Raw genomic sequence first — 23,645 nt, forward strand, 5'->3', positions numbered from 1 at the left:
AAACGTCTTAAAACAAAATCTCAATCCGCATGGCACGTGGGTTCCTTGAGACATTTCCGCTCATCCTGTTGTGATAGACATGCCTACCAGGGGGTGCTGCTGAGTGAGTTCTGGGGTGCCCCGTCATGCGACTACTTTCACTTGCGTACACACGCTGGAAAAAAAAGTTTGAGTTTTTGGGTATGTTGTGGCCCCTTAAAAGGGGAATGGTCAAACAAATGTAAATGTATTCCATGATGCATTGCCTGGCGTTCTGGCCACAATTAGTAAATAAATAAAAGGGAAATATAACCTAGCGACCATCGTAGTAGTTGTATATAGAATCACAGCCTCCTTACCCGACGCTGTCGTCGTGTCCTTGCAGGTAGTCATTGATGCAGTTGACCAGGTAGCTAAAGAGTCGTCCGTAGATAGCTTTGGCCAGTTGGTCCCTGTACTGCTGGGCCATCTCCACCGTGTGACGTCGGGTGATCACATCACCTGACACGGAAGGCAGCGCCTCTTTAAAATGTGACTTGACGACGCTACGGTATTACGCGCCTCATGTTAAAGGAGGCCTATCGACGGTACGCATGCACAGACCAAATGGTGTACCTTTGAAGTACTGAATATCGGAGGTGAGGGCGCTGCTTAAGTCACTCCAACACACCTGCAGCATTCCAGCCACTGTGGATGCAGAACGCACCAGGAAAGAAATGTAGAAGTGCAGTCAAAACTCGGTTGCTCACTTGGAGAGAACTGTGCTCCACTCACTTCAACATAGTTCCTTGAACTCGAGATGCCGGAAAAGCAATACCACTAAAGCATAGTTCATGAACCGCAGCAAGATTTGTCAGAAAACCGATTTGTTTGTGAACCAAGGTTTTACTGTATAACTTATAAGACCACAGGTCCATCCACTGGATCCTGTTGGGTATTTGCAACACCCCAAAGCAAGCGGACTGTAACATCAAGAATGGAAAATAAATCCCTTATCTGCACATTTATCATTTTTTATTCGGATCTGCACTTTGTTGCTAAAGAACGAGATGGTATACTTTTCTGCACATGTGGGAGTGGCATGTAGTCAGACGTATTGTCGGCATACTCTTGGCATAGCACTACCAATGACACTGAAGTCCAATGGTGCTGCAATTAATGGCTGCGTTTGAACAATTAGACCCCTGGTATTGCGGATGGAAGCATGATCGAAGGAACTGCATGCCACGATAATTATGGACTACTTCAAAGACTGGCTACTGCGACAGCCGTGATAATAATCGGATCTTGATGTGCCAAAACACTAACAAGTATTTCATGACATACATGCAATGTTATGACTTTAATCTTGAAAATAGTCCGTTTTTATCTCTAAAACATGACTTTTAAATAAAAATTTCTTTCCATTTTCTTCCTTAAAAATATACTATAATGCCTGTCAATGACACTTTTTTTCCCCTCAAAAATATAAAACTATTTATTTTGAAAATATAAAAAAACATTTCAAAAATGCACAACTTTATGCCCATAAGATGATGACTTTTTTTCCCCTCGGAAAATAAGTTTATTCTTGTACACATTTTTATCCATTACTACTACTTATATAATACTACTTATATAATATCTATTACTATCTATTTGATCTATTATCTCTATTTAGGACTTTTTATCTGGAAAACCTCCAACTTTTTTTCTCCCCCCCAAAAAATCCTTTTATTCTATACACGATCATGACTTTATTCTTGTTTTTCGGGTGGCCAGAATACGACTCCTTGAGAAACCAACAAACAAAAATATCAACTAATTTCAATTGAATACCTAATGCACTCTGAGATCATTTTAATCCGTGAAGACGAGCATGACTGGAGATAGTGCTGAGCGCGTGCGACATCGTGATGACATCATATAAGCCTGGCTCTTGCTAAATCGATCGGCAGCAGGAAGAATCATGAGGGGATTTCTCAGCAGAGCCCAAAGTAAAGAAAACAGTGACAATGCGCCAGAATTGCTTTGTTGACCTCATGTCTTCCCCCGACATCAGCCCGCTTACCCGCTCAGTACCATGATGTCATTTGCTGGTTACTGACCTCTCTCAAGCAGCTGCAGGTCAGAAGGGAAGGCGCCATCAGCGTCCGTCAGCGCAGTGAAACGCAGATCCCCAATATGGAGCACGGCGGCGAGCAGCGTGAATACGGAATCCACGTCCTGGTTGACACACAGAGATGATACAAAATGTAACGTAAAGGGACACGTGAAATTTGAATTCCAATTTTTTTTCAATATGTAATCTTTGATGTACTTTAATCGGGTTTGCAAGATAATTTGCATTGAAAATGCCCAGGATACCCCCTTTTTTTTTTTTTTTTTTTTTTGATGTGTCGTATCCTGACAGCCGCCGAGCTATAGTCTAAATCTGACTGAATATCAACAGCTAGTTCTAGCTGCAGATGCTGCATTGAGTGTTTATTCTCACGTTGTCCAAATGTGCTGGCTATGTGATGTAGTTAATTATTACTTTTGAATATGATTTCCTTGTGTATATAAAAACACTTCTGGCTGGTGGGGAGGTAGGTAACCCGCATGATGGCACAACTCCAGGTTTAACTGTACCCCCTGAAGTTCACGAAGCGACAAACGTCACAAACGTTTGAATAACAGACACGGAATATCCTAACTATGATGTGGCGCAGAACAAAAAATGAGTTTGACACCTTATTTAAAATAAATCAAGCTAAACAAAGTATGCGAAACTTTACGCCATATGCTGAATAGCAAACCAGGGGGGGGGGGGGGGGGAACAACTATATTTCTTGTATTGGAGCTCATTGAGACACGTATTTGACAGTAAACAGTCAGTTGCACTGTATATTAATGTCCTTGTTTTTGCAAGTGATAACACATTCCTTTTGAAAGACCGCCTTCAGCATAAAGCTCATGTTTATCAATAACCTTGACAGGAAATGGCTTCAAAATGTGGAGCCAGTCGATACCTGCTTGCTGAAGCCCACAGCTTGAAAGGCTTGCTTAACAGCGGCGAGACGCTCCCTGCTCTCCGTAGACGCAGCGGCCGCAAGAGGGATCCCCCCCGGAAGTCCCCCGTTAAGATACCTCCACAAAGAATAATTAAGATGCATTGAAAATGGTCAGAAACGCTCTTGTTTGGGATCATTATGACAACACACCTATGAGCCAAGAGGTTATTGAGGTAAAGTGCACTCTTCTCCTCAGGGGACAGACCCTCAGCCATCAGGTAGAAGATGTTGAAGCTGTGTTGCTGAAGAGGACACTGGACCACACGAGACTTCTCCAGCATGTACGTGTACACACGCGCTACAACATCAAGTCACATTCACATGAATGACAATTGTTTTAGTGCATTCGAGGTGTGAGACAAAGACAAGCCTATTCTCATGGTTTAAAATAACTGGTAGGAAAGTAGGCATGTTTCGCTGTAAATATGAGCTTTCACTTCCCCCTGCTGGAGTTTCACGCCATTGCGCACAAAACTATAAACAGTTGGTGACTGACTGAGTTTCTTTGCTGCATTTAGAACTTCAAAAAAACCCAAACATATTTCCATGGCATACAGAAAAAACAAAGAATATTACTACCGCCAAAACTACTGCTATACTAGCAAAATAATAATAATAATAATAATAACTGTTTTAAAGTTTGTATTGTAAAAATTACGCTGTAGAATTGGATCTTATTAGATCGGGTCTGGTAAGGGTAAAATGTATGAATGAATGAATGAATGAATAAATGAAAGAAAGAAAGAAACTTACTCCACCATACGGATATAAATACATACAAATTTAATATCAACATTTTAAAAAAAATAAATAAACCACACGATGGTCATTTATTCGGAATTCAACTACGTGTATGCCGTAAACAAAAAGAGGGATGAAATTAAATCAGGTGGCGTTTTAAAAGTTGTATGAATGACCTCTGAGCAGCGTCGTCCTCTTCTCACAGCACTGGATGGTCAACAGCTTGATAAAGCGGCTGGAGTTGCTATTCTTCTCCGTCTTTGCGTGCCCAAAAGCCTCCAGAATACAATTCACCTGCATCATTCAAAATGAAAGATGAGATTAGAAGTGCATGCTTCGCCCTGTTTGACTTCCTACCGCCAGGTGTCAGTGTGCATCTATATCGTGGCTAGATAGCCAAGCACAGTTTGGCGTAGTATGCCGAATTGTCCCTAGACGATAAGGGAGCACACTGACCCAGATATGGCCGGCTGCATGAGGATGACTTCATCGCGGAACATAGCGCTTGTTCTCACGAGCTACACGCAGCCGGGAGAGCGGAGAGCCGAGAGCCGAGAGCCGAGAGGCGAGAGCCGAGCAGGATTTAAGAGCGGCAAATACGTCATGACACCGCAACCAAAGGGAATTCATGACGACAAAACTCACATACACTGGCCCCCCTGGATTGAAATGGAGATTTTTGGTCAATGCATGAGCAGAATTCCTGCGAATGAAATCTTCCATCCATACACACTCAAACAATTTCCCCCTGCTCCTGTTGTTTTTTGTTTTGCTCCAAACAAGTACCCCTATCAATGAAATTCTGTGCATTGCAGTCAAATTATGTTTCTGTTTTGTGGTAGCCCGTGATGACCTGACGCGACCCTCTCGCCAGATCCGAACGTACGTGGCTCATTCTGGATTCCAGTGCGAAGCCTTTGGGGCCGGATCTGACTGTCAGGTGTCGTACGATGTGCTTACAGGCCTCCGTTTTCCCTGAACCACTTTCGCCACTACAAAAAAAACACAAAGGAAGACAGTGAGAGATAGAATTTTAATGTCTATTCTTTAAGTCGTGTGATGTTTAGTAAATCATCTTTATACATTTGTATTGCCATCAATATTAAAAAAAAAAAAAAAGTACAGTGAAACACTTCCCATATGAAAATAATGGAAAACTGTTGGATCATAAAACATTTATTAACTGCATAGGCAACATTTTAATATTTGTAACTGTCACACAATTGTAAAAATTGTTTAACCACTCTTTGTATGATAAAAACCCTCAAAACCTTGAAAAACAATTGACAGACTTGTTATGCAAAGGTAGTGTTGAAAATGCGCCTCCTGTGTTTCATCTCCCATTCTGGTCAAAACAACCACAAACGCTTAAGAAGAATATAACACGACCTCTCGTACTGTAGACTTTTATAATTTACATAATTAATGCCACCACACTTCAGTTGTCCAGCCGGGTTCACGACCCTTGTCCTGCATGCTTCTTCTCCTCCCCTTGTCCTGTTCTATCCTGTCCTGTCCTTCCCTCACAGGGTGTCGCACAACAGCCCCATGCAACACTCATATTTAATATTTCATTGTTGTCGATAATGTCATGATTTACTACTCTCATCCTGTTTACAATTAGTGCTTTGTCTTTTGGCTTTGTTTCTCGCTGCCTTCTAGAAACGTTGTTCTGTTCGACTGATCCAAGTCTGATTCTCATTAAACCTCAATTATAATACCACAGCGGAAGCTTCAAAACTCCACTGTGACACAGTAAAACTGTTCCGGCATAAAAGGGATACAGATTTTCCATTCTGCTTGACCTAACAGCCGATCAGGACAAAAAAAGAAATAAAAAAAACAAACACCATCCTACACCTTGTCCACCGCCTGCTTGTGTCATACCCTGCTCCAGTGGTCAGCACAGCCCGCATAAAGTCGCTGCCGCGGCGCATCCTCTGCTCGAGGCCTGCCGTACGACATAAGGTACTGCCGCGGTCCATGTCACTACACATTCATGCGCAGCAGCAGCAGATGGCTGCAGAAGGTCATAAGACCTCCCTAATGACAGCAGTGCGCCGCTCGCTTTGTCAGTGTGTATTTCCTGCACCGAGTTCAGCTGAGTGTGAGGTCCAAAAAGTCTTATCCCGGGTCTATTCTTTGACCAGATTTTAGACTTCAAGGGCATTTGGTTAGTGAGCTGGCCTCGGGGATTATGACTGTTGATTGAATGTCTGTAAACATGGAAGCAGTGTGCAGGGCCAGGTTCTTGGGAGCACCGATTGCAGTTTCGAGTCTTAGGGGAGGGGAGATATTTTGGCTCATCGCTTTGGATTGGATTGTAGATGATGGATCGAGCCTTAAGGTTAAGGTCAAGAAGGCATCAACATATTTCCAATAACCAACTCAAATGTGCAGCCGCCTGCTACACAAACTGGGAAACAAGAAAAGACAGACCACCGACCACATTCATCTTAAAAGAAACTTGTCCAAGCAATCTATATTGGCTCAGAGTGCTCTTTTCACATTAACCCGAGATATATCCGGAATGACTGTCGCCGTTTTGGACTCAACACGCATCTCCTATCTTTTTGAAAAACGACTAACCAAAAACACGAATCTCCTATTTAGTGAAAAGAAGTGAACTATTTAGTAAAAAGAAGTGAGAAAAAGAGAGTGCAAAAGGCAGGACAAGAAAGGTCAAAGGTCCTTGCATGTATGTCTGAGTGTGTGTGTGTGTGTGTGTGCGCAAGTGTGTGCATTGAGAGAGATGGATAGCCTGTGGCCATGGTGCATTAACTCACTGCCAGATTGGTTACAACTCAGCAGGAATGCTACCGGGGAGCTGCAGCGAAGCATAATTGCAATGAAGGAGCTGCCGCCGTCAGGCCAAGTACAAAGGCGCTCCAAACACACAATCATCAGTGTGTGAACACTGAACAGACCCGCAACTATTTATCTCTCGGGGGGGGGGTGTTTAACAGGTGTTGAAACAGAATGAGCGGACTTTATTATCTTTTTTTTTTTTTTTCTAATTATTTCACTCTGCTGACTTTTTTCCTCAGTGTAAACTAGGGCGGTTCGTGTCGGGACACGTACCTCAGGATGAAACATTGGGGTCGTCTCTCCTGCAGCATCATGTGGTACGCTCTCTCTGCCGAGGAGAAGATGTGAGGGGGCAAAGAGGAGCACAGGCGGCCTGTGGAGCTCAGGTACAACTGGCTCACCTGAGAGAGACAAAACAGACACAATCCATTGTGGCGCTCTTTTTAATCAGGTTCTGGACTCTTATTCGACACTATTTCTGTACTATATTTCTGTGAATTTACAAATCTGACATCTGGTTTCTGGTGCAAGCAGGCTGCAGCCCACCAGAAGTGAGAGGGTGACAGACAGCGAGCAGACCGCACATATTGTGACATATGTCCTTCGAGCACCTCCCAGAGGGACGGAGCTTGGCAGGAGAAGATGTCTCCTCCGATCCAGTCCAAATCCTCCAAAAGTGCCATTTGGAATAACGTGCAGCGCTCATTGTGTAATTTACTGAGAGTGGCATTTGTTCAAAATTCAGTTTCGGGCCCCGCACGTGGCTCCACCCTTGGATTTCTTGATGCACAGTCAGCCTTATGCTTGTGCTTTGATGACAGGAAGAATGCATTATTAATCAACCACAAAGTCCATTTCACATGTTTATGTCTCTCTATTAGACAGCCGACATCCATTATTGTGTTACTTTTAATGTGCACTGCAAGGACTATCCCACGGAAAAGCATGTTTACAGTTTAGGACAAATTCAAGGACAACTTGAAATATCCGCCTCATTAAAATGTCATTTTTGTAATTTTGGGGAAACAGCACAGGAGAGCGTCTAATGGTCTTTCCTGTAAGTCTGATAACGTTGAGGTCTGTTAAAAGCTTACCAAAGTGGAGTAGATGGGCAGCGCTTTGTTTGGGTTGACCAGCAAAAGAATGTGTCCGATGTAAGTCTGCAACAGAGGCAAACAAACAAAATTCATGTCAGTATGACATGCATATGTCAATATGCACCCTTCCTACACAGTGTATACTTACATTTGGAAAAATGTATCACTATTGGAACCTTTTAAAGTGAGGCCTTACACTCTGCTCTCTAGCAAAGAGTCCCAACGGAGCTTTGCAAGCCGCAAGAGCGTATTGGCCCTGCTGGTTCAAGGTCGATGGCCTGAACACGTTACGTCTTTACGAGGTTTACTAGTGTGTCCCTGAGGGTGAACAACTTTCAATCCAGTAGTGAACCGTCGAGCTATTGTTAATGACGGTCGTCCCCAGCAGCTCCGCTGAGCGACGGGGTGGTTAGCGGTCCGTTGGCAGCAGGTGAAAGAACCCTCATCAAAATGTCATCTCCGACCACCCTGCTGGGAGCATATGGGGCGCTCGCCATCTTTGTCCTCACGCCATCACTGTCCCATTTTCTTTTAATCAAGGCAATTGTTGGGTAGGATACATTTAAAATAGGCATCGAACTTTTTTTATTTCAATTTCTCATCCAATGGGAATGTGGTGAACAACACAGACGTGCATAGTTAGAAGAAAAATACATCACAAGTGATATATATTACTGTACATTTTCAGAAGGCTTGCGACATTTCTTGGATTTTTCATCACTGGTTACGCCACGTTCGCACTGTCACTTGTTAGTTTGTGGAATACAAAAACGAGCCGCCAGGAACAGGAAGTAATACAGACATGCAATACGGAAAACGTCAGTTGGACAATTTGGAAATTATTTGGCAAATGTGAGTTGGAGGTCAAACTGTCAACTGTATCATATGACTGGTTATGCTATTTCTTTTTTCTTTAGCTTCTTGCTTGAGTGATAATGTTTTAAAACAAATTAATTAAGCGCATCTGTGAGATGCCTTATTATGCCCTCCTCAGTGGTCACTTAAGACTGTTTTTACAATTATTAATATTACAGTGGTTAACTTATTTTACACTTGTTTAAGTATGTTAAAGTTGTATTTTAAAAAAAAAAGAAGAAAAAAAAAGTCTTTACGGTTACGATAGTTTGACCCTGCAATGGACTAATTATATTTCCATGATTTCCTAAGGGAAAAATAATTTGACCCTGGAACGGGCTAATTAATGTCCTTTATTTCCTTTGGGGAAAAAATGTTTTAAATAAAAGATTGGCAAAGTGGAACAGACTGGGAGTTTATTCATATACATTCTAATGTATACTACTGTGTATATTACTGTATGTATTATATTATATTAGAATGTATATGTCTTGTAATATTTTTGCAATGTAATCACTACTCTGTATTAAATACAAAATAAAGAAAACAGCTGCATCAGCTGGATCTGGTCCTGCATTGCTCCGATGTTTCTTGAAATGTCATTTATTAAAAACAACAGGTCACATGGATTAGATGTCAGCTTCATTTCTAAAGGCAAATCAGCATTTGGAATCGGAGGCTGAGCGGACCGTGTTTGCTTGACACACTTGGATCACAAAGTGCGAGCGTGTCCTTTTGTCCCTGAAGGTGCAATTACACTCAATTGCAGCAAGCGTGCTGTGACGTCGCCGTGATTGCAGCATTTTACCCAGCATAGTCATTTTCTCTTCACACTCATTAGATGTCATTGCTCCTTTCTATTGTGTACCCCCCCCCCCCCCCCCCCGTTGCGGACCACCTTGTCACCCATATGGAGCGCCGCAATAAAACACATTCAGTGTGTGCCATGTAGGTCCGCGTTTTGCTACATAGAGAAGACGAGGAAATAGCGTGTATTTAAAATGGGCGCAATTGTGAAAGATGAAGGCAATTTAGCGCTGAATGTAACCACAGAATTTCTTTTCCCCCCATCGATCCAATTGGTATTGATTTTTTTCATTGTCACAAGTATAGGTTGCGTGTTTTATTGCTCCCTAAAAGCAGTGACAGACAGCGGTGTGGTCAAAAAGCGACAAAAGTACGTGGTCTTTAAACCTGACAACCCGGGCGACAAAGTGCCCATTTTATTAGGTACACCTGCCGAAACCAAAGTAAAGACTTACATATATTTGGTTGTTGCCAAAACGCTTCTGCATTTCATAGAGCAAACTGCTGTCGGTCAGCTCGCTGAGGGACGCCAGGTCGTCGTTGGGCGCCGGAGGCATCAGCTTCACCTGAGGAGAGAAACACACAACTGCAATATCAATAAATATTTTTCTTAGAGCGTCTCTATATCGCAGGTTGGGTCTGGAACATATCCTCCAGCAAAACGGCACCGCAATTCTAATAGATCTTATGTCCCAATTAATTAATCGCTATGTCAGGGTATATGTCTGGACCACAACACAAACCTGGCATCTGTAAAGCTGAAGTTCATGAAAGTTCAGAAAGTGCTTCTGTATGTGCGTTGCCCATACATCCGTTTACTTTATAGAGTTTGTCCTCAGGAGCCTATTCCAGATGACTTTGGGCAAGAGGCGGGGTACTCCCTGGACTGGTTGGCAGCCAATTGTAGGGCACATGCAGACAAACAACCATTAGACTCACCTTTACACCTGTGGGCCATTTAAAAGTTTCCAGTGACTCTAACATTGATATTTTTGGAATGCGGGAGGAAGCCAGAATACCTGGAGGAAACCCACGCAAGGACGGGTGACCTAACCCGGGATTCAAACCGAGGACCTCTCGACATGCTAACCACTACGCCACAGTGCTGCCCGTACGTATGTTGTATGCTTTGAAACCAATACGAAAACATGTAACATTTGAAATCTTTAAAGTAAACGCCTTACTCCTAATAATATAGATTCAACTCTTGGATCGGCTCATATTAGCTCATAGTAGACTGCAGGTGTCTGTGTTCTGAGGAGTCCGAAAGCAAATTACCTGTTCCAATTTGGTTGTTCCTGAGACAAAAGGGCCATCCAGGATGTTTTCCAGTGAAGGCCGCCGGCTGGGCGTCCCACCCGCCTCTCGGAACATGGCCCACTTCTCTAGGAGGCTGTCCCGTTTAGCCATGGGGAGGCCCAGAGGGTTCCTGTCAGGTTTATTAAAGTTGTGATTGCCACGACTAAAAGCGGGGCAGGAGGCAGATAAAGGCATATTTCGTATTTAACCTACAGGTTTTTGACAGGGGTGTTGAGGTCGTGTGCTCCGCCGTCATAGCGTTGGGACGTGGAGAGCAGAGGGGCGCAGGGGTCCTTCAGCTTCTGCAGCCAGCTCGCCTCTCCATTCAGGAGCAAGTCCGCTATGTGCTCTGATGCGGCAATGTCTTAGGACATTGGAGCCAAAATCAAAATCAAGAAGCATTCAGAAAGCGAGCGGTGAAGAATGGGACCCTAGTAGTCCTCCCGGGAGTGTACGTAAGTTGCTAAGTGTAGCGGACGGCGAAGAATCAGGAGCGGAGTTATTGTGTACATTTCTGCCAGTATCCAGCGTCTGTGAATCTCTTTGAGGCGGGACAGGCTCTTGCGGGCCGCGTGGCGCTGACTTATTACAGTTTCGTGTTTTTATGGCAAGGCATCAAACTTTGCTGCCGTAATCCGCCCACACGCCATTATATGAAAACCCCAATTACAGGGGGTCCTTCCTCAGTTCACGACGATCCCAGCATACGACATGTCGAGGTTACGACCGACGGGCTCCGTAATATTACGTCGTCACGTCAGTAGCAACGTTCAGCTACTGATGTACTAACTGTTTTGCATTTTAATGTTTCATATTTACGGCCGAGGAGGGTTTTTCATTCAAATATTTACTGCAATAATGACGCTGCGAACACTCCGCAAATTATTATTACTATTATCATTATTACTCTAATTACTATAGACAAAGATAGGGGGCAAATTTGGCACATTTTTAAGTATTGAAAAAGCCTTAAAAGTGGCAGGAGACTAATAATGACGTGAAAAAATAAAAATAAAAATAAAAAAAGAATCTCTCCCACTAACTCCTATATTTCAACATGTTATGGACTGAGAAATTTGAGTGCCCTGAAGTAGAACTATTTTACACTCAAGCACCACTTAGGGGGTTATTGGACATGGATGGCTTCATTTCAGCTGACGACCCCCCTGACTCTCATCACTTCCTTCCGTACCTCATAAAGAAGCTGAAGAAAGGATGTAGGGCTCTAACGGAGAAAGATGGGGAGGGGGATTCGTGGAAGTCTCTAAAGGGCTTGTCTCATGCGCGTTGTGAGCCCACAAGCTCGAGAGGGCAGCTATTGATTTTGGCCAGACTGATGCGGGCCCACACAAAAACGGCCACGGACAAACGCAGTATTTGCTTTTACACAGCGGGAAGTTTAGAGGTGAGACGTGAACATTTGAAATTTAAACGTATATTCATTCATATAGGAAAAATCACATGCAGTTACGTGCAAATTTATAACACAATTCTTAAATAAATCAAGTCACGTCTGATTGATTAGCGCTAACATCCAACGTAAACATTGTGCGTAAGTGAAAACAGACATGTGCAAGGTGTCAGTGAGATTTTTCCACTGGAAGACTAATTATCTCTTGTAAATACACACCGATGTGCTCACAAGATTATGAAGCAGGATCTTTTTTGTGTCTGTTTAATATGATTGTCAAAGCCAAGCATTGGCTCAGGTGGTTCAGTCATTTCTCTGTTTGCTTCACTCCGCCTCTTGAAGCTGCACGATGTGTGTATACGGACTGTACTTTATACGTGTATGCAAATGTGTGTCACCTGAGGGCTTGTCTTGGTTGCAGTTCCACAGTGTGGGGTTGGCGCCATGCCTCAGGAGTTGACTAACGATGCTCGTCTGTAAGGGATGGAGGAAACGCTCTCTTGTGATACATCTTGTTTTTAAAACAGCAAGAAGTGCCATATTTCATACTGGAGTGCACCAGAATAAATGGACGTATGTATTTCCTCATAAAGTGGCCAGGGGCCTTTATGTACTCAATTGCACAATGGGGGAGGCGTCTAGTAATATTATTAGCATTTATGTGTACAAACTAGGGCTAAGTGTTTTTACACAAAAATAAATAAACAATAAATAAATAAATCTGATTTCTACTTTTTCACTTTAGCTTACAGAAAAAGCAAAGGACAGTGACATTTTTCAATACAACCTTTTTTACTTTATTTTAGGGCTGCAACGAACTTTTGCTTATTTGTTCGAATAATTGAGGAGTTTTATTTATTTTTTAAAAATCTTTTCTTTTAGTCAAACACAGCACATTCTTTCAAGTTGACTGCAGAAAATGAACAAACATAAATTGATTGTGATTCATTGACTGGTTTGGTCCATAAGTAAGAAAAGAGGCAACAATGTTGATCATTCTTTTCCAGTCAAATCAAATGTTTGCAAATGTCTTATGGAAGACGACCGAAATCTGGACAATTTGCAGTTAATGCCTCTAAACAATAAATCAATTTTCAAAATAGCTGTTGAATTTGATAATGGATTAGTTGTTGATTACTTGTTTGTTGTACCCGTATTTGTACTTCCACAAAAAAATAAGATACAGTCTTCTTATTTATGTATTTATTTATTACACGTAATAAGTCTTTCCGCTTGGAAAAATGCCCCTTTAGTCAAAATATGCATGTAAACATGATCCTTAATAAATTAACATTTTAAATGGAAACTGCATGGCTTGGCTGATCCATATGCAAGCGTAAGAGTCATGGGAAGCGTGTTTGGCAACGTTCAGCAAAAACGAGGTTGGAAAAGTCGCTAAATATCGGATCCAAATCGCTAAGTTGACCAAAACGACCCTGCTTTTGAAAACTAGCTCCTCTGGGTTAACAACCATCTTGTTAGTGAAAGCGGTGCATCTCAACAAGGACACATTTTCAACTCCAAAAGCCGCAAAAACAAGAGTCCTGAAGAATAAACTTGAATTATTCCATAAAAAAATCAATGATAAGCCCTAGCTCAAACACAACAAAATAAAAAAGATTATATGTCAAAGTTATCTCCGCATACTGTAAGACCATCTTGAATTCTGCAAGGGAATTCATTACCTTAATCTAAGTGTGACTGGCGATAGAGAGTAGTTATGCGCCACAGTAGACGTGGCTGTCAGCTGTCAGCATAAGCGAACACTAACGCCCAGGAACTAAGGTAGTTTGCTGGGCTTTTTTTTTTTTTTTCTTGAGGGATAACTGTGGCCTCTATTTGATGGAGACACCACATCTATGAAAGAAGGGGCCATTATTTGCAGCAGATTTGACATGTGACACTTCTAATAAGAACCCCCCTCATGCCATAGTGAGCCATCACGTCAGAAGGGAAGAACCAGCCCCCCCCCCCCCCGCAACAGTGCTCATTCGTGAACACACTGATGTGACAGTGACTGTCACCTTTGACCTGCACTCGTCTTCTATCTGTCTTTCATTGTATCTTCATCTGTCACACTCTTTTTTTTCTGTGTGTGGTGCACTCTTTATATGTGTTCATTCTCCCCGGAAAAGCAGCTACAGTACATTTTGTTTCGGGTGCGCGTGACTCCAATGACAGTACTGACGGATCTTACGACCTTCTTGCCATACGAGCGACGGCATCATGACGGCCATCTCTTCGACGCTGTACTAGAAAATACTGAAGTAGTGCAGCGCTAAAAAAAACAATTGATTGTAGACTGTATGTGTGCCAGTGCCAACAGGGGTACCGGTTTTGATGATTGACTGGCATATTTCCATTAAAACGTATTTTTTTTCATGTTAAGGTACCCTTTACCCTGAATCAGTCTGAAACCGCACGCAACCCCAAATCGGTGACTGTCAATCAAGGCTGAAACTAACGTATGCCAATCATTCTTTTTGGAATGATCACAGTGTTTAATTTGGATTTTTATTTTCAAAAAGTCCCAGTTCATCACTCGGTATCAAATTGAGCACTAATAATTACTACAATGACAGAAATAAAAAAATTTAAAAAATTTAAAAAAACATGAAATGATGCAAAAGAAGCTGCTGGTCAGAATGAGTGCACTGCACTGATTATTCATGTTGACTTACTTTAGGTTCTTGTTTTGCTTTTTCACTTGACTTGGTTTACTCTTTTTTTTTTTTTTCATCATAATTCCATGCAGCGGAGCAGAGCCAATTTGGTTCTTCCATTAAGATTTTCCAGTCAGATGCATCAAAATATTCATGAAAATTAATGGAAATAATCTTATCTTAAAGGGGACATATTGTGGAAAGTTGACTTTTTAACGGCTTGAATACAAATAGTTGCGTCTCTAGAGAGCCGACCCACCCATCAAGCGTAAAATTAAACAACTGCAATTCCACCCCACTGTTGCATAACCAGGGCTAATTTAAATAATAACCTCCAGGACTGAGTTTCTTCGCTCATGACATGAACAGCTAGGATGGGTGAAGAGCCAGAGCCACTTTCAAGCGACGGCCAGAGTCGGCTGGACTGCGGTGTCTGAAACACTATTACACACACAGAGGCACCGTCATGGAGTAACACTGGCGTCCCCCACGGGTGTGCCGCCGCTGCTACCATGTTAAAGCCAGAAGGTAAGCTGAGCTGCATGGAGTGTCGTTGGATGCACAGATTAGCAATGTAGGATTCTGAAAAGCAGCGCATACTTGGATGTTTGGTGAAGTTTGTTCCCTGTAGTGTTTGAAGTGGTGCCTCCATGAGCAAAAATGCTGTTATTGTCTTTATGGGTTTTAGTTCCACTCCCACCCACAATCTGGGCTGCGCTCCTTGAAAGTAAAAACAAACTGTAATCACTCAGCTCAGGCTGCCGCCGCGGTTCTCATGGGAATGAAAAACAGACTTCTCCAGTCCCTAAAAACTGTCTTTAAATATTAATAACCAATACAGCAGTAGAGGCAGTTTGTAAGAGTTCTTTTGTGTCGTCTGTGGCACAAAAGAAAGTGGCTCAGCACATTCACTGTGGCAGGTGCTTAAAAAATGAGTCCGGAACCTCTTCCACGAGCCGCACACTGTCAGCTGTGCTCCCAGCCTATTAATACTGGCTTAGACGTCACTAACAGACTAAGAGCTCAACCTTCTGGAGGACCCGGGAGGACAAGGAAAAGGTCATCTGGACCCGGTGACCCCCGAAAAGAAGTCAATTTAATATGTGTTAGATGTGACAAAGGATCTTCAAAGAAATCAACTTTAAGATGAAGCACATTGCTTCCTGTTCCAAAATCTCTCACACATGCCTTACCATCATCAGAGAATAAAATGAATTAATCCACACCCAGCGGAGCCATGATCTAAAACATTTCATTAAAAGGCATTTTTAATCCTCTCACATACTGTAAGAATTGGAAAACTCTTCCCCGGTGAGGTCGCCGGCGCTCTCACTTATCTCAATAGCGGGAGAGCGGATCTTAATTAGCTGCGGTAATAGGGTCATACGTCTTTTTAAAGGGTGAGAGTGTGGCGTGTATGCAACATTGCGCAGGGGGTCTTTGGGTTTAATGCTCCAGCTAGAGTTACGCTTGGCCGTCAGTGTTTCCGGGCAACTGTTTGCTATGATGGCCTCGCGTCAGCCAGACCTTCCATTCCGCCGAGCAGCAGCCGATTTACTCGACACGACCGCGACAGCCATGATGTCACGTGGGCCCAATAAAAGCGAATAGCGGGCGCTACATTTTCTGTTCACTCACTCGATGGCAAACAGGTGTAAAAGTGGTGGCGATTGATTTCATTTAACTCGTCCTGAGTGGCCCAGATGCAAGGAAAAGAGTTAGAAGGTCATACAGGTACATCTCAATAAATTAGAAGAGTGTCAAAAAGCTTAATTTAGTTAGCTAGATCAATTCAAAAAGTGAAACTCATTTTAAAGATGCACTATACACAAACAGTTACATATTCCATAATTTTTAGAATACATGTTTGATTATAGCTTATAGCAAACAAAAACACAAAATTCACCATCTCTAGAAACTAGAATATTACATAAAAACACAATCAAGAACCAATGAAAATATTATTTAATGTAGAAATTAAGCATGAATTTGAGGAGAGTGACACCAATTGGGAAAAGCGCTCTACGATTAATTGAAATGTGTTGTCTATTAAGTGTCTTTGAGTGTGAAGAAAAGCACTATACAATACTTTTGGCTATGTCAAGAATCTTGTGTTTGACTTTCATATCATGAAGGACGTGAGTGTGCTTTTCGGCAAGATGAAGCGAAGGTTGGGAGTGATTCAAAATATGCACATCATTCTCTTTGTCAGCAGACAAGCCCAAAGCCCCGAAAATGCAATTATAAAAATCACGATGAGTGTGCAATACTGCAATGTAATTGGATTCTTCTACTCCCTAGCATCAGATCAAATCAGCTTTCTGCCATGTTTTTGCTCAAATGTCCTCTCCTTCTTTAAGAGAGACCACTAAAGAGCTAATCGAAACGGCAATCTCGAATCCATACACCATGCAGCTGAGGATCAATGGAGGCAAAAGGAGCAGTTTATCAGAAAGTGTCCAGAGTGACTGCAGGCCAGTTCGTCACTGGAACGATCCATCAATACTTCCCTCATTACTCCAGTGACATTGGATCAATTGAGCTTTGCACAGTAAGGAATCTCATACGAAAGTCCAGATATATATTTGTTTCCTTTTACCTGTCCATATTTAGCAGCCAGGTGGAGAGGTGTCCAAAAGTTGTGGGCTACGGGATGAGGATCGGCCCCGTTGTCTAACAGCACAGCCGCCGCGTCCCGATAGCCGCTGGCGCACGCGATGTGAAGCTTTTGAAACACAGGCGGGGTTTCATGAGAGATCCAAACCAACCGAAAGAAGTAGACCCGAATCACGAAGGAGACTTACCAAGGTGACGCCGTCGTCATTGGGCTGATTGAGGTCTGCCCCTGCGGCTACAAGCTGCCGAATGTCAGATAGCATCGTGTTGGGTCTCTGGGTCCGCATGCTATGCATCAAAGACACATCCACACCTGTCAAACAAACCAAAAAAAAAGGATATCTTTCAAAGAAAACATCTTCATATTCTTCAAAAAACAATGGACTTGATTGAAGTTGTTGCGGGAACAAGGACTGATTGACAATCAATCAGTCTTGGTTTGACTTTGCCAAACCGGAGTCTTGGTACAGATAACCAATAGGGTTATCTTTGCTAACATATTAGCACTGCAAGGTTGTCCGTTTCACATCGTGACAGTTTAGCAGAAAATGCACAAAAAAGTTAAGTACTACTTGGGGTCCTCGGTCCTCAGTTACGCAACCCGAACTTGAAAATAATTCAGAATGCGATATTGATATTATTTATTGATATAAAAATATATGTATTTTGACGAATTACTGTGTATAACTTGATTTACAAGTATACGCCATAAATGTATTGTACATGGCCAATTCTTTCCCCCGACGAATGTGGGAAAAGGCAATGAAGCAAAGTTTCCATAGCAACGTCGGCCCAGCATGCCATGTGTTGCATGGTGGCTGCGGTGGTGGTGGGGGTACGAGGAGGGGGGAAGAAGACTGCAGGAGGGATGCGAACACTTCAGGGCCTGCCTAACAAAAGCAGAGTGAAGTAGCCATAAATTACTGTAAATGGCTATGACTCATTGCTGAGACATTATATTTTGTGTGCAAGTGTGTGTGTGCGTGTAGGCTGCTCTTAGCTTAGGACTTGAAGGGTTTGTGGTCTTGTGCAGCTTCATGGTAGGACTACGGAGGATGATTACATGCTGTACGTTTCAAACCACATTTCGCCCTAAGGGCAAACGTACTACAAAAAAAGACTGCATTCAAATTCTTAAAATGCTACCCAAGGCTGTCTATCAATCCTAATCTCGATCCCCCCCATGAAGTGCAATGTCTGCCTCTCACGCATTTAATCATGAGTCCAGTTTTGGCCAATACAGTTTTTACGATTTTTGTGCTCAAGGGCCAGATTAGATTTTTTTTACACCCACAGATGGGGCCGGTTAGTCATATGTGACAAAAGAAATTATGAATAAATTGTTTGTAAAACCATATTTTATTTGATTAATTGTATTAACTAATTATTTAACAAAATAAATAGAGACATTAAAATATATATGTAAACGTCTTGACTTTACGCATTTCTATTTTATTATTTACAAATAACTAGTATTTTTTTAGATCAAGGAATAAAAACAAATACAAAATGAATAAATGAATATTTACCTAACCAATTTGGGGAGAGAAAAAAAACAAAACCAAAGAAAAATGATGCAATGAATCATTAGCCTAATAGCATAAGTCATTTTAACTTACTGTCAAAATATTCATAAAAAAAGAATAATGTACTTGCTAAAAATTGTGTTTTTTCTTTATGTTTGTTTAGATTCTCAGACACCCAGGTCAAGGTAATACCAAAAAAGTATGTGTCCCGTAGGCCATACATTACATAAAAGCAGCAGGTGTCTTTACCGTTTTCCTCCAGGTGTTTTTGCAGAATATAGCGGCTCTCCGTTCCCTCGGACGCGTAGTCCAGAGGAACATTTCCGTCGACATCCTGCAGCAGAACGTTCACCCCAGCCTTCCGAGGAATAAGACATGAAAGAATTTAGCGGGTGATATTTGTCAAGAACAATTCCATTAAATTACAGTGGAACATTTACAGTTGAACACGTTCAATTAGAAATTCAAATGAAAAAACATTTGACGAAATAGAAGGAGACAAGCAGCTGCACTGCACCCATTGTTAGGTAAAATGCGTCGTTTCCAACAGTACATCATTTTTGGTGCGCCAGCAAGCGCAGTAATGTCGCCGGTCGACACGAAATATAAATACTGAAAAAAAACAACAACGAGATGTTGGAGAAGCTGTTAATCAGCATTGTGTTATCTCCTCTCGTAGTGGCTTGGGTGAAAATGACTTTTTTTAACAAACAAAAAAAAAGTTACTCACTGCAGCTCTAATTTGAATGCTGAGTCTTTTATTGTTTTTACTATAAAAGGCGGTGGACTTACTTTTTGCTCAATTAAGAATATTAATAAATGATGTTTGGGGGCGCATTTACGACAGCGCTTCCCTTCACGTTACATCTTTATGATCTGTCATCTAAGATTGTGCTTTATTGTTTGTCCATCTTACATTTAAGAGTGATTTGCTTATTTTAACACTTGCAAAAAGTTATGTGGACATGACAGTTCGACTTATTTTGTATTATTTCCTCAAGGAAAAATCTTAATGAAAAAATAACTAAAAAAAAAAAAAAACAGGGTGCCCTGTGTTTAACCTTAACGGTTCAACAATATCTTCCTTTTTCTGCCTGAAACCAGAAGAGATCACAGAGCTAAGTAAGGATCTCATTAAAAATAAAGATTGAGGTTGAACGTTAGGTTCAGGCGGTGTGGGAAGATGAACGTGTGTTTGTGTTTACTCGACAAGGATCCCACTGGAGCGCTTTTCTAGCAGGTCCTCTCCTCGAGCGCCATTAATGACCCTCTATGTGTTTATGATAGATTTGTTTCTCTTTGTTTGTCTTCATTAGCTGTTCAAATACTGTGATATGCACACATGATGCAAAATGTGCTCATGCTCTTTTCGTGTTGAAGCAGTAAACGTAATATACATTGTCAGACGCTGGCACACGAATCGTTGGTTTGACTGGACCATAAAAGACAAGCGGAGGTAATTATCGTCACTGGACCAGGTCTGATAAAGGGGATGATGGAGGTGGTGAAGGTCCCAAAGTGAAGACACTCATTGGACCTACGCAGCTAATAGAATTCTAGTGACCCAGCAGCAAAGAGATTTACAAGCGTGTCCACCGAGGAAAAGGCCTGAAAACCTCCTCAAAGCAAAAATCCGAATTGATTCATGCATCAGAGACTCGTTTCACAGAAAAATTAAATATCCCAGACAAACTGTTTTTGTCACAAGACGCCCCCAGAGATATCGCTGATAAAGAAAGTTTAATGGCATCACTTTATCGTCAGACAACGGTTACGACGCTCACCGATCTGTGCCCGCCATTTTTGCTCATTTATGAGTGTGACAAAAGCAATTAAGGAATATTATTGAGGAAAAAGTCTCCAAGCTCTACCACTCTCCTAGTTCCTTATATGATTCAATATAAACTGACAATATGTCCCTTAGATTTGTGCTCGCCGCCCCAAATAGAAAACAAAACAAAAAAAACCATCAACCTCCTCATAAAGCTGACTGCTCCTCTCGCCTGCCTTTTCTGCGCCTCTGAGCATTTGTCGCACTCTGTGGGCTGTACAGCAAAACCCAGACCATTCACCTCCAGGCCCAGTATAAGTCCAAGTCTGACTGGATGGCGCAATCACTTGACACAATAGATACAGTGTATACTCTCCGTGCCTGGAAGCCAACGGGTACGTAAACTTTCACATTTATATTGTGTGATTAAATTATTTTGGAAGGAGCTGTGACAGTAAACAGCACAGCAGTGGTACAAACAAGATGAATACAGAACAACATAATGCAGGATTTTCTGAATGTTTGCACATTAAGGCCAAAATAAGAAATTGAACTCAGTATTTCATGTATTGCTATATGGTAAATATATACTGCGCAGTACATAAACTAATGATATTAATTCCTTCCACCACAAATGAATGGAAACAGCTTTTGAATTTAACAAAGTTTAGTCCTGTAAACTCACATACATTCCAATTCAGGGCTTAATTTAACGTGCAGGATCGGGGACCAGCAACCAATTGTCGACGAGGCAGACTAAACAAATTAATAAAATAAATAAATACTGTTGTTTTGTTTTTTTTACTACAAGGACATCCTCCATGAACCAGGTAGTCGACTACAATCCAACTGACAAATGGTTGCTGAAATGTTTATTTTTTTGTTTTTAATACAGTTCTTGTATTGGATCTCTTCAGCGTACACAGGTTTGTATCCCAAAAGAGTCGGATGTGAAAAACGCCTCAACTCTCGAGTGTTACAGTGCCGCCACAAAGGTAATAGCTACGCTTTCATCATGGCACAAAGCGCCACGAGGCCGGTCGACGCAGATGGCGGCAGGGGAATCATGGCAAGCGGCCCGTGGACGCTGAGGCATTAGTCATTTGTCTGCGCTCAAACGATAAGCCATGACGGATATAAATGAGTTGGCGTCGGCAAGCGGCCCTGCAGACCGCCAGAGGTTAACAAGTTGACTCCTGACCCACTCTTGCTCACCACCGCAATATAGCGTGCCTTGGTGGTTCAGGAAATAGACGTCACGCTTCTGTCTATTGGTTACTTATTTGGACAGCTATTCTATTAAGAGTTAGCACCTCTGTTCGATAACGACTATTGTTATGTACTGTGACTCCCACAAACTCAATGAAAACAGCAGTAAACACACCAGGACGCACTATATTCATACAAAAAAAAAACTATAATGCACCATTTTTTTCATTTTGTTATCAAAATAAATGAATAGGGGACTTTTAAAATATTGTAAAAATCATGAATCTTTTTTTTCAGCATCATACATCTCCTGCATGCACCCCATACAGGGATAATTAATAGACAAGTGTAATTCGGCAGCTTGGCACTGAAGTGCTGCCTCCATCATTGAAAATAATAACTAACACCAGTCTTTGTGGGGGATCACGTGTACTGCGCAGTTTGCACTGCGGGCGCAACAAGTAACCAACCCCTAGCTCGGCACTCGTCGTCATGGAAACCGCAGCCGTACCCAGTATTAGCCCAGCAGGAACGCATGAGACATCACCGTCCCCTCAACACAAGTTAATTTCAGCCATAACAGCTGTAGCTCTTGACCTTTGGATAGCAGATATGTTATTAAGATGCCTGGGAACTGCTTTAAATTGGGGGGGGGGGGGGTTATGTTTTATCTAACGTATGAATTAATGTTATGTTTTATCTAACGTATGAATTTACACATACAGCCTATTTGACTCAAATTATTTGTTGAGGTCGAAAGAATGCAAATGGTAGAGTCCCGTAGGTGTCATCCTCATATATTTTCCATGGACCAGGGAGAAGCCAGCTAACTGGGCAAAATGGGCAGACAAACCCTCCTGAATTAGCTCTCTTTGCCGTTTGAGTCACGATGGAACAGTCCACCGAGCCTTAGAAAAAAAAGAAAAGAAAGAAAATGCTATTCTGTCATCCTACGTCCTTATTTGACACCCAGGATGCATCCTGCTAACTTATGGACAGACTGCAACATGGACAAAACAAACGTATATTGCACTCCACATTTAATTCAGTTATGAAGTAGCACGCTGCTTTGCCTATTAATAAGTTATTTAGCTGAATAGCTAATGAGGCTGACGTTATGTGTTGAATCACCGATGCAAATCTGGAGGATCCACTGGCTATGTCAGTGAACAACAACTGAATAAACAAGCGAAACAATTGTGTTACATAATATACCCCAAGCATATCACCCACCATGCGGCTGCAAGGTAAACTGAGCAACGTTATCAACGGACAGACGTACGAAGCCGGGCTCAGAACAGCCGGGGGCTCGCTCTTAACCACAAACTTCAAACGACTGGCAAACGCAGACGTTCCAAATTCATCCGTCACAAGCGGGGAAAGTGGGTCAATTCCGCTGGTGTTTTTTGAGGATGAGGATAAGAAATAACATTTTAGAAGAGAACATGTCTCCTGTGGATCACATGATAGCTCGGCTACATCTTGTAAAGGTTTAAAGGGGGAAGCTTAAATCAGAAAAAGCACTGTACCAATCCATGCTTTCTCTGAATTTTCAGTTACTCACCAGAACCAGAGCGGGAGCAAAGAATAGATGTGGGAATATTCTTGGAATCCGGTTGGGATGAGAGTGTGAACAACCATTTTGGAAAACGGAGAGGGGAAATGGAAAAATCTGTTCATCAGCAAAAGGCACACTGCTTCAATGTAGGAAGCAATGCTGAAGAAAGGATGGGGAGGAGCAAAGAAGAATAGACACGGAGCAAGACACAATAGACAATTTCTTCCTGTGGCAATTAAACATAAGGTTGCTAATCGGGCTCGTCGAGTGAGG

General features: G+C 42.1%; 1 protein-coding gene and 1 long non-coding RNA gene across 5 annotated transcripts in view; one reads left to right on the plus strand and one right to left on the minus strand.

Annotated features, from left to right (window-relative positions):
* myo16 (myosin XVI) overlaps positions 1-23,645 on the minus strand; it is an 88,388-nt gene that overhangs the window by 38,265 nt on the left and 26,478 nt on the right. For all 4 annotated transcript variants that reach the window (XM_061691375.1, XM_061691373.1, XM_061691376.1 and 1 more), the window contains exons 5-20: positions 19,084-19,192; positions 17,497-17,621; positions 17,292-17,417; positions 12,428-12,503; positions 10,832-10,982; positions 10,598-10,748; positions 9,775-9,885; positions 7,655-7,720; positions 6,834-6,961; positions 4,639-4,744; positions 3,929-4,046; positions 3,162-3,309; positions 2,970-3,087; positions 2,067-2,184; positions 595-666; positions 339-480 (exon numbers count right to left, since the gene is read on the minus strand). In XM_061691375.1, coding sequence (XP_061547359.1) covers positions 339-480; positions 595-666; positions 2,067-2,184; positions 2,970-3,087; positions 3,162-3,309; positions 3,929-4,046; positions 4,639-4,744; positions 6,834-6,961; positions 7,655-7,720; positions 9,775-9,885; positions 10,598-10,748; positions 10,832-10,982; positions 12,428-12,503; positions 17,292-17,417; positions 17,497-17,621; positions 19,084-19,192 — 1,865 coding nt within the window. The remainder of the gene's footprint in view (positions 1-338; positions 481-594; positions 667-2,066; positions 2,185-2,969; positions 3,088-3,161; positions 3,310-3,928; positions 4,047-4,638; positions 4,745-6,833; positions 6,962-7,654; positions 7,721-9,774; positions 9,886-10,597; positions 10,749-10,831; positions 10,983-12,427; positions 12,504-17,291; positions 17,418-17,496; positions 17,622-19,083; positions 19,193-23,645) is intronic.
* LOC133410338 (uncharacterized) lies at positions 2,963-9,076 on the plus strand. Its single transcript, XR_009769546.1, has 4 exons — positions 2,963-3,121; positions 3,208-3,292; positions 6,800-6,946; positions 7,095-9,076. It is a non-coding gene; the product is annotated as an uncharacterized LOC133410338 (long non-coding RNA).

Source organism: Phycodurus eques, chromosome 12 (assembly GCF_024500275.1).
Source record: "Phycodurus eques isolate BA_2022a chromosome 12, UOR_Pequ_1.1, whole genome shotgun sequence".
Classification (NCBI taxonomy): Eukaryota; Metazoa; Chordata; class Actinopteri; order Syngnathiformes; family Syngnathidae; genus Phycodurus; species Phycodurus eques.